Source organism: Alosa alosa, chromosome 5, assembly GCF_017589495.1.
Source record: "Alosa alosa isolate M-15738 ecotype Scorff River chromosome 5, AALO_Geno_1.1, whole genome shotgun sequence".
NCBI lineage: Eukaryota > Metazoa > Chordata > Actinopteri > Clupeiformes > Clupeidae > Alosa > Alosa alosa.
In genome coordinates, this window is record NC_063193.1 from 26,112,484 (window position 1) to 26,124,094 (window position 11,611).

At 45.9% G+C, this 11,611-nt stretch overlaps 1 protein-coding gene across 1 annotated transcript in view; it reads left to right on the top strand.

Moving 5' to 3' along the window:
- The first annotated feature begins 2,713 nt into the window (after window positions 1–2,713).
- The window catches only part of glt1d1 (glycosyltransferase 1 domain containing 1), a 47,268-nt gene continuing 38,370 nt past the window's right edge, over window positions 2,714–11,611 (top strand). The window contains exons 1-4 of the mRNA XM_048244532.1: window positions 2,714–2,748; window positions 3,393–3,444; window positions 5,139–5,175; window positions 7,752–7,808. Of these exons, the coding sequence (XP_048100489.1) occupies window positions 2,714–2,748; window positions 3,393–3,444; window positions 5,139–5,175; window positions 7,752–7,808 (181 nt within the window). The remainder of the gene's footprint in view (window positions 2,749–3,392; window positions 3,445–5,138; window positions 5,176–7,751; window positions 7,809–11,611) is intronic.

The window sequence follows — 11,611 nt, forward strand, 5'->3', positions numbered from 1 at the left end:
GTTTAAGAGTGTGGCAATGCAGAGTGGGAGGAGAAGACACATCTTATCTAAACTCAGCATCCTTATTCCTTTAAACTGAATCCTCCAAAGCCTTTATCACATCCTCTGTGGTGTAAACAGGGCCACATCAATGGCCCCAAAGCCCTCTTTGAATGTGTCAGATACAATATTACTGACCTTAAAGAGATTAAGTTTGACATGTATCTCATAGATGAAAAAAAAAAAAATATCAGTCATAAGCTGAGTAAAGAAATGGTAATCCTACATTATTGCCTACGCTCCACGACATGACATGACTTACAACAGGCAAAACAGCAACCCTTGCACATAAGTAGATAAAGTATAGCCTGTATAAAAACATACATTTAGATACACTGTAAACAACAACAACACATTGCATTTACAGTATAGTGTGTTTCAAGGCACCCAGGCCCTTTACAGTGTCTGCATTGCTGTAACTGTTTAAGCACTTGTTGCTACATGCATTTACTGTACCTACTTTTCTAAGTGGTGGTGCATGAGAGTTTAAGTATCAAACAGCCTCAGGACATTATGCTGTTCTCAAGGCAAGATGTCCTAGATTTAAAGCGCTGAAATCGCCTCCCTGAGGGAAGGGATTTCAAAATGGAGCCAGCAGGCTGAGAGGATTCAACAATTACCCTTGGCACCTTGCGTCTGATATGTGTGGTATAGAGGAGAAAGAGTCGGAAGGTCGCAGCCAGTCATCTCAGATGTTGTTTGCACAAGGACGACGGCATTGCCACATCACACTGTGGACACAAGGACACTCTCCACGGTTGCTCAATAAAAGCGCAGCATCGGCTCCCCGGTGTTGTTGAATATTTTGAGCTGGCACAGACACTGAAGCCTCTGGTGGGCCTAAATGATTATGTGGCTGGTGTTGACTGCCCGCTCCAGGGCGAGGCTTAAGGTGGGGTGTCTCTTCAGTTTGGTCAGTGTCAGTGATGATGGCCAAATGTAAGCGTATTCAGCTGCTACTGTGGCTGTACAGTAAGTAGTAAACCTCTTTCCTGACACTTTAACCCTAGATGCACACAGTTGCATTGCATTACTGCATGCCGGTGGGTTTTCTCAACTTTTTACGGAAGCGACGGGAGCGACGCAACGCAACAGAACCACAATTCACACAGTGAACGAGGTGTGTCTCCAGCACTGCAGTCAATGCAAGCGTCCGTGGGCACCTTTATGTTATATTCGTTAGCAAGCTTAAAGGCAGAGGCCTGCAGTGTTAGGGGCCATCCACACGGAGACACTTGTTGGTTTAAACGCACATGTTTTGCATCGTTTTGGCCGATCGTCCAAACGAATCCTGTAAAATAGATAGATAGATAGATACTTTATTGATCCCCAAGGGGAAATTCAAGACGATTGTTTTCCAGACCAGATGCTATTGTGCACGCGGGTCTGCTGATCTCTCCTTCCATGTCTTTTTTCACTGATGCTAGTAGCAGGCGGCGTTTTCGCCCTGGAACCAGGTTTCAAAAAAAGTGCGTCTTCAGGCAGTGCATTTACAGCAGACATGTCAAAGTCAAGGCCCCTGTGTAGGGTTTGGTCATAAAAATAAAAAAAAATCAGCAACATTTCGAGGCCTTCAGAAGTCATGCAGAAGTTTGAACGTGCTGTCAGTGAAACTGGGTGGGAACCCTGTCCATTCAGACTTCACCGGGCTTAACGATGAGTGGTTGGGTAGGATCTACATCACAGCTAGCGTCTTTATTAATGGAGGTGGCTGGCTGAAGGTGGATCGATTCCCACCAAAGCTGCGCGAAACGAACGGCAGCACGAAGCCAAGAGTGGGTGCGGTGGGAATGGCGCGTTACGTATCTGGGTTACTTTTAAAAAGAGGTAATTGCCTACAGGGAGCACAGACGCAAGTCTGGGGGCCCCGACACTTCAAACACGGGAGCCCAAGCCGTTGACCTCCTGCTGTGAGAGCCTCCACGGAGACGCTCTTGATCATCCGACTCCGCACCCCAACCCCACACTCCACAAGCCGCCGCGTCGAGTCTTTGGCCCCGCACTCTCTCAAGCACACTGATTTTTTTTTTTTTTTTTTTTTTTTTTTTTTTTTGTTTTTTGACTTTTTCTTTTTTTGTAATTTTAAAGAAGAAAGAGGAGAGAGTAAGACAGACACATGCCCCTGACATCTTTCTTCTTACTTTCTTCTCTTTTTTTTTTTAGTTCAATCCTCATCAACTCTCTTTTTTACTTTTGAGGTGTGTGTGTGTGTGTGTGTGTGTCTGTGTAACCCTCTTTTCTTTATATTTCCACCGTCACTTTCTTGCTGCATATTTAGAGAGGTTGTGTAACAGGGATGTCAAAGCTTTGATATAGAGAGAGGGGGGGGGGGGCGCAGACCTGTATGCTGTGCAGACCAGACCCTGTTCTGGCCTGATCCCCAGTGTTGTCATTCCCACACTGTCACAGCCAGCCACCTGGCAATGGACCATGAAGAGAGACGCTTGGCGACGATCTGATTTATTTACAACATGTAAAATTACATTTAGAAATGACCACAACAAAAGAAAGCTTCAATAATATCCACTAAGCAGGACGTCAAATTACTCAAATCCACTTTGCCCACACAGGGTTTCGGTTTATTTTCAACATGGATAAATTAATTCAGAAAGGGCAATAACAAAATGCTTTGATAATATGGTTATAGCCACCCAGCAGGACCTCAGAGGTCAGTATGGGGGTGGGGATGCGTCTCTTCAGCCAGCCCAGGTAGCTCTAGCGCTGGGCCGATACTCATTTAAAGGAGTTTAAACAGTAGGGGGCGCCAAAAGAGACATAAGGCAATGTTATCAGTGGACCACCAGAGCTCAGAAACGCTACACCAATCCTGCAAAAAATCATTTCTTCTTTTTGCCCCTATTATGAACACTGAGTCCCTACATGTTCCCTCTTTGCTTTATTTAAATGTATTTTTGTGTGTTATTTATTTATATATTGATCTGTTCTAGAATTTGTTGAAAGTCAAAGTCAAAGTCTGCTTTATTGTCAATTTCTTCACATGTCAAGACGTACAAAGAGATCGAAATTACGTTTCCCACTATCCCACGGTGGAGACGAGACATATTTTACCAATTAGGTCCACAGACAAACATAACATTCAAGTAAACAATATAAAAAGTAAAAATAAGAAGGCACATACAATGAAGAAAATAAGAGCAGTAAAATTTGAGTTAAAAATGTGCAATTGTGCATACAGTAGACAGTCAATATAATAGTGCAAAAGTCAGGCCAATAAATGGCTGAGGTAGTTCTGTTTGAAATGATTGTATAGTCATAGTAGCAGAGAGAGAGAGAGACATGTCAAGGTGATGTAGATGTACTCTTAGTCTAAGTGCTTCCTTTTTGCTCTGCAGGTTCTCTGTGGCCTTCACACCGCAGATGAAGGAGAAAGCTGAGAGCTTCTTGGTGAGGATTTATACAGAACCCCCTCATTCACATGTCACACGTGAGGTTGAAAGAGAGCACAGATGTAAGATGAATGAAGTAGTTCATGTACAGCCCTGACACAGATGCTCTCATGTCTCAAAGTGTTTTGACTTCTACCTACTAGAACTCCCCACCTCAACCTTTGCTAAAAGATGAAACGTTGTTTGGAAAACTTTCTAACTGCATTTCTAACAAGTACTTGCAACACAAATAAAACAGTTCAACTGTTTCATTTCAAGCACAAACAAGATTGTCCTCACCAAACCAATATTAAAATCATCCCCATTCATTCTTCCAATTCATTTCAGAGTTTAAATCAGGGGTGCACATCTTTAGCAGTAGTGCTACCGTATTAAATTGAACTAGCTGTGTGATGGTGGCTGTGGACAGGCTGCAGTCATTTTACCCCCACATAGCGTCTCCTGACCTCCACGTGACTCAGTGCAGGGGCATAATTAATCTGCTTTTTACCTCGCTCCATCATATCGCCTGCCCCATTAACCCTCGGCAGATTTACCTCCCATGGCGAAGCTGTTGTCGGCCTCCATGGCGAATGTGGTCTTTTTTATCTCCCACCCCTGCTGATTGGCCTCCATCTCTCTCTTACATCTCTAATAATGCCCCATTAATTTTATGCTGCGATAACACCTCGCATTGCCTTATCTGTAATAGGGAATTACATGCTAGCGGACACACAGGCCTCCATGACCAGAGTATCATGCCGAGAGAGAGAGAGAACACTAACCTCTGAGAGAGAGAGAGAGAGAGAGAGAGAGAGAGAGAGAGAGAGAGAGAGAGAGAGAGAGAGAGAGAGAACTGTAGCTGAATCTATAAATAAAAAGGTGAAAGGTTTTGGTGCTGAAACCTTATGTATGCTATGCCGTGAGGATGCTGCATGTAAAAAAAAAAAAATAAAATAAAAATGTGATATGACCACATTGGCCTCCTACTGTAGATAAGCATCCCTCACAGCTCACCTCCACTAAGGTTTAGGCGTCAGATGGATCTCTGTCATTTCTGGCTGGCGGGCGAAATCACCCATACTGCTCAGCTCTTTTTAATAGAAAGAAAAAAGCGGCATGTCTGATATTTCCCCCTCCACTCGGCACGATTCCCATTAGATCATGTAGACGTTTACATATTGCCATTATATTGCCTTTGTTATGATGGCTCTTACTCCACATTTTCTCCCTTTCTCATTTCTTTGTTCTTTGTTCTTTGCCAATACTGACTTGATGAGATTAGGTTTCCGTTGAGCATTTGTCTGGAATAGATATCAGAGATATCAGACTCAAGGCTAAGCAACCCATACACCCCTCACGCTTGTTAGGAGACAAGCGTAGTTAAGAATGTTTCAAATTCTTGTTCTCTTTTTTTCACTGCTAATAAAAATCTGGGAAGTCTTGCATGGGTAGTTGTAATTTGTACAGTAATAACCCTCTCTGATCCCTGTCCGACCCCAGCTCAGTAGAACCCTGCAAGGCACAGAGGCTCTTGGAGCTGTTGAGATCATTAACCACCAACTGCCTTTCTTTCTTTCACCTTGACTCTTTCAGCTCATCTAAATGTTCTCTTGCTGTGTCTTTCTTCTCTCTCTTTTCCTCTCTCTCTCCCTCCCTCTCCTTTCTTGGTGACCCCCATATCTCTGTTCCTCTCTCTGTCGCTCATTACAGCTCCCTGAGAGCAGTAAGATCCGTGTCCAGCCACAAGGTGAGTTCTCCATCAGTAATTACCATCTGCCTCCGAGCCTCCAGCTCTCAGGCCGTGGGAAGAGAGCTTGTCAGTCAGTGGTCCTCTCTCTCTCTCTCTCTCTCTCACATCTCTTGTTTCTCTCTCCTCATCTCTACCATCTCTCTCTGCTCTCTCTCTCCTCTCTTCTTTTTCTCACTATATCCCTCTTTCTCCATCTCTCTCCATCTCTTTTTTTCTCTGTGTCCCTCTCTCCTCCCATCTCTCTCTCTCTCTCTCTCTCTCTCTCACCTCTCTCTTTCTGCCAGGCACTTGTCGATGATGGTGAGCATATTACTGTCAAAACAGCACCATCTGCTCTCTTGACATCAGGCAGTCCACTGCCAGATTACACAAATGGTGTCAACGAGGCAGAGACATTGTGTGTGTGTGTACGCGTGTACATGTGTGTGTGTGTGTGTGTGTTTGTTTGCCTGTTTGTGACAGAGACAATGCACCTGAATGACTAAAAAAGAGACAGATATGTGTGTTGTGTGTGCGTGCGTGTGTGTGTGAGAGGGTAAAAGAGAAGTGAATGAGAGACTGTCCTTTTGAGCACTTCAGTGTCAAGTGCCTTGGGTTGTCTCTCTTCTCCCTGTAAGTGGTGCGGAGACAGACAGAGACAGGGCTGGACAGATCAGTGATGGGGTGCCTCTCCACCTTGCCTCACCCAACCCGACCGTGAGCGAGAAAGGCCAATCAGTGCTCTCTTGACAGCTGTCAATCACTCCATGCACTATCACCTTTGAAGCGAAACTCGGGGAAGACAAAGAACACTCCAACTAAAGGCCAAAAACATGGATAAATGCCTTGTATTGATTTGTCAGTAAGTATACCCCTCCATTAGCATAATCTAAGGCTCTCACATAATGTGTATTTCAATAAAGTACTTGAGTGCTTTTTCAGCAGAAAGTCTAAAAGTGCAGCCCATCAACCGTTTTCAATGCTAATTATATATGACAAATCATTTATCATAGTGAGGATTTGGAGATCTTGCAGACAAAATAGTTTTGCCTTGCTTTTTCTGTGTAGGCCTGCACAGTTTTACAACATTGTTACTTTGGTCAGTGATGGCCCTAGATAGTCACTTTAAAACCATCTGTCTGTAACAAAGAACAGTAATCACATGTTTGCCCTGCCTTTCATTATTGAGCACAAGTAGCTACCTTTAATGGCCTGGTATGCAAGTGTTAAAGCAGCTGTCCTTCACTGAAGCCAAAGGTTGACTATTTACAGGGTTTAATTACTCTGAATGCTGTCAGAGGATGGACCTGGGTCAGCATGGTGTGATGTCTCACCTCATGATGAAGGGTAATTACTCTGCCATTACAGAGAAAGGTAGATGAGGAGGATATGGAGAAGGGAGGAGACTGAAATATACAGGTTTAGAAGAGGGGGGGGGGCAGGTGAGATGGAGAGAGAGAGAGAGAGAGAGAACGTAAGAGCAAGGGAGGGATGTCAAGATGCAAAGCGTATCGCTACGGTGGCAGTGTTCTGGGGCGTGCCCGTGGGAAGACCGATGATGTTCACCGTGACCTTTTCAGGAAGTCAGTGACAGTCAATAAGTGTGAATGCTAATTGCACAGGTCTGGACACACAGGGTTTGAGTGGCCATGATGTCACCGTACAGGCACTGCAACTCTAACCATGGCCAACATCTCTCTTATCATGGGAGCCTGTTTGCCTATCTAATGGCTGGAATTATATGGCTTGCTCAATAGAACAGTGGCTAAGCATGCCTGTTTGCCTATCTAATGGCTGGAATTATATGGCTTGCTCAATAGAACAGTGGCTAAGCATTGTGAAGCAGCAGGGTATGGTTGGTTCTTTCTGATTGGATGACATAAAGAATGATTTCACTACCACATCCATGTGACTTAGCCCATTTTTGCCTGATTGTGAACTGCTTGGTGTCAATGAAATGAGCAAATATAGGTATCCCTGCTTACTCCCACTGGCCCTCATTTATGAAACGAGGTTAGAAATGTTTCCCTTTTGGGCCCCGGCTGTGGTGTAACTGGCTGGGGCACCTGCACCGTACGCCGGCGACCCGGGTTCGATTCCCGCACCGTGGTCCTTTCCGGATCTCCCACTCACTTCCTGTCATTCTTCACTATCCTATCAAATGAAAGGCATAAAAGCCCAAAAAATATACTTTAAACAACAAAAAAAAAAGAAATGTTTATCTTTTGTACGTATTATGCACTTTCATATCGTAAATTCTAGGAGCAAGGCCTCTAAGAGGAGCAAATAACCAGTGTGGTAATTAACATACTCTTGTTTTCAGCTGCCACATTTACAGTACCAAAACAAAATGAGGGCTACTGTGTGGCAGTTGATGACGTGCAATGTGCATTTTTGTTGCTTGTTTGCGCTTTTGAAATGATGGCCCTTTAAATGAAGTGTCTGTATTTGCCATGCTTGGATAGATATGTATATGTCTATGCACAACATATTGCGGCTCTCACTTTTTGTGCCCGATATCCCACCTCCCCATTCCTGATTTTAGTTTCTCTCCTTCTCTCTCTATTTCTCTATCCTTTCTTTTTTGTTTGCAGGGATTAAAACTCGGTGTGCCTCAGACTTCAGCTGGAGCGAGTTCTTAAGCAGCTCAGGTACGTGTGTGTGTGTGTGGTGTGTGTACGTGTCTGTTAGTGTCAGTTCTTTCAGTGCAGTTCTGCTGATAAATGCTTTGGTACAGTCCTCTTCCTAAAGGGCAGTAAGGACCAAGCATTAATCTGGCACCCCCATCTCTCTCTCTCTCTCTCTCTCTCTCTCTCTCTCTCTCTCTCTCTCTCTCTCTCTTTTTTTCTCTCTCTCTCTCTCTCTCTCGCTAACAACACCATGGTCACAGCAGGTTGTGCGCACACAGAGTCTGCATCTCTGATAGGCTCAGTGTATAAGTGACTTGTACCTAAGTCATTAAAAAGCCACATGATTGGCTAGTATGGTGTTTCTCCACACGTGACCTATGTTATCTCCCTGACCCTCTGTTCTAGTGCATTTTGTAATGGCCTTTCACAGCGTGCTCCAACACAGCTGCTGCCCAGATGCCTTTTTGTGACCAATTGCCTCTTTCAATAAATTAAATTAAATTAAATTAAATTCAGTGGTGCTTTATTGGTATGACAAAAAGGGTATTTGCATTGCCAAAGCATTCATACGTCTACAATCATCATACAGTACATACAATCTCTCTCTCTCTCCCTCTCCCTGTCCCTCTGTATCTCTCATATGGCCAGAGCGAGCGGTCATTGATTGTCTCACCCGTGGTCTCTCCTGCGCTGGCCAAATGAAAGGCATCATTGCACGCCACTGCCCGCGGCCCTTACGCGCTGGGTTGAGCACGCTGAGGCCATTTCCGTGACAGCCAATCAACCAGAGGGGATGGAGAGGTGGAGGTGTAGGGGTTAGATGCGGGTGTGCGTGTGAGTGTGTGTGTGAGTGTGTGTGTGTGTGTGTGTGTGTGTGTGTGTGTGTGTGTGTGTGTGTGTGTGTTGACGAAAAGAGGTGAGATTGAGAGGGAGGGAGGTGAGCTTTGATGAATGACCTGCCCACAGATCTCCATGTATCCTTCTCCTCCCCATCCCCCCACTGTGCCCCCACACCCACACACTCACCCACCTTCTGCCTGCAGACACATGCACACACATCAAATATGCATGCCGCTCCTTATGAGTGTGGGGTCTGTCGTGTGTGTGTGTGTGTGTGTGTATGTGTCGTGTGTGTGTGTGTGTGAGGAGAGGGTGTGTCCCTGACTCACCCTGTATAGGCCTGGGGGGGGGCAGGCTGTCTTGTGTTGCTGTCCAGTCCTGTGCTGCCGTCCAGAGGCTGCCTGTGCTGGTCATGCGCTCGGCTAAGAGGGGGCGCTTAGGGAATCGCAGGTTCCGTCGACGTGCTCCACATGCAGATGGATGGCGTGCGGTCGTGGTGGCGGGGCCGCTGCCTCTCATCACGGAATCGTTTTGATGCTCTGCTGCTCGCTCACAAACTCGTTAGCCTGCCCACACGCCCGCTCTGATTCAACTCTGGTGTCATACTTGTGCTGCGATGTGTGTGTGTGTGTGTGTGCCATGTCTCTCTCTCTCTCTCTCATGCAGTTTCTATATAATAAAACATACACATACATATCAATAGATTTTTATTGTAAAATATACAGTGTTGTGTGTGTGTGTGTGTGTGTGTGTTAACTTACGTTAACTTGTGAGTGTGTTTGTCTGTGTAGGTCATTCATTGTTCCTCAGGTTCCCTCTCTATCTCTAGCTCTATCTCTATCTCTATCTCTATCTTGCTCTCTCTCTACCTTTTCATCTCCTTTCATCCCTCTGTGCTCTTTCTTGTGTGTTGCTGATGGTCTAGATTATTTCCCTTCTATTAAGCAAGCACACGCCAAATCTCTCTCTCCTCCTCCTCCTCCTCCTCCTCCTCCTCCTCCTCCGCCTCACACAAGTAGTAATTATGAATCTGCTTTCATCCTTTTTTTCCCTCATCAGCTCTTCTGTCAGCACCAGGAATCAACCAGGATGGTTGCGATGCGAGTGTCTTAAGTGCGGGGATCAGAGTGTTTCATGCAACTTGCTGAAAGCGTGCCGCCCCTTACACATCACCCGTGTTTCAAAGAAGAGTCGTCCAACGCTTGACACTTGACATCACATCCTCCCAGGCTCTATACCCGCGGCCCCGTCTGACGGGATGTTTATGCGTTGGGTTACTGTTTTTCATCGGTTGTTTGTTTTGCTCGCTTTGATGGATGATGTAGATCGGGCTCTGATCCTTTTCTTGGAGTCCTCCCCCACCTGCTCCACCCGTTGCTGACAATACTCAGTGCTCAATACTCAGTGCTCAATACTCTGTGCTCAATACTCAGTGCTCAGTGCTCAATAGCCAATACTCTGTGCTCAATACTCAGTGCTCAATACTCAGTGCTCAATAGCCAATACTCTGTGCTCAATGCTCAGTGCTCAATGCTCAGTGCTCAATACTCAGTGCTCAATACTCAATACTCAATACTCAGTACTCAAAGCTCAGTGCTCAATACTCAGTGCTCAGTGCTCAATGCTCAGTGCTCAGTTTATTTATGCATGCTCCAAGCCCACTTGATGAAAGTGAGTATAATTGCAACACTGTTGATGAGCTAAATGAAACATGTTGAGGTAATGAAGAGGGTCACCGGCGAGTCCAGTCCGATACCCAGAGCCGGATGAGAGGAAGTCTGAAGAGCAGGGGGGCTCGGAGGACCAGCAGGAAGAGCCATGTCTAGCCATGGATGGAGCCGTGTCCACTCAGGAGCACAGTTTGAATGATCGTTGACATTTAGAGGACGTGGTGCAGAGGAGGATTTCATCTGCCTGCTGCCTGCTGTCGTTTCCCCGCGCGGCCCGCAGCGCTGGACGCAGATTGAGTCGGACAGTTTCTGTTTGTGGGCCGTCTGTCGCTACGTGAGCGTGAGAGACGGCAGCATCAGGAGCGCAGTTGGCGGCACCAGTCCAGGCTCGGTTGTAGGCTGCGGTTACGGCGATGCGCATGGACGCGTGTGGGCGAGGTTTGTCAGCGGGTAGACTGATAGGGTTGTCTAAAGACATGACGGTCAGACAACATATTGTCCACCACTGCAGTGTGGCCATTTGTTTTTCGCTGTCTGTCAAGAAGATACTCGTTTAGTTGTTGGGGGATGAAGAATCATATGTTGCCGCCGCATCCCCTGTTGTGTCAGAATCTGATTGAGCTTAGCCTCTCTCCATCTGATTCATAGCGTTTCTACTGACGGCAGCCAGAGAAGAAACATTGATCAAGGTCGTAGAGAATGTTCCAGATACTGTTAAAGATTTGTGAGACACAATAGCTTATTGAGAAACACAGGCTGATGATCTGTGCTGTAGTTTCAGAGTTGTAGAGTTGACTTGTTGCTTTGAAGGAAGCAGGATGTCTGTCAATGGAAAGAGTGAGATTGATTTTCATCTGCCCAGATGCTGGCGCAACATTGAGTTGATTAGGGTGAACTCTAAGTAGAGCTCTGCTTACAATGGCATCTTGTTTTCATCTTGGTTTAGAGTGCTTGCAAAGAGCTTGGTTTAGCAAACGGCAGCTCTTTGTGCACACAATCCCTTTGAACTCATGCACTCCTCTCCACACACACACACACACACACACACACACACACAGTACACAAGCCCTCTGAACTCATGCATCCCCTACATACACACACACACACACACACACACACACACACACACACACACACAGAGAAACACAAAAACACGCTCACACAGTACACAATCCCTCTGAACTCATGCACTCCCTACATACATGCCCACACACATGCAAACACACATAGACACACATGCACACACACACGCACGCGCACGCAAACACACACACACACACACACACACACTCACACACACTTGGGTGGGCTGGA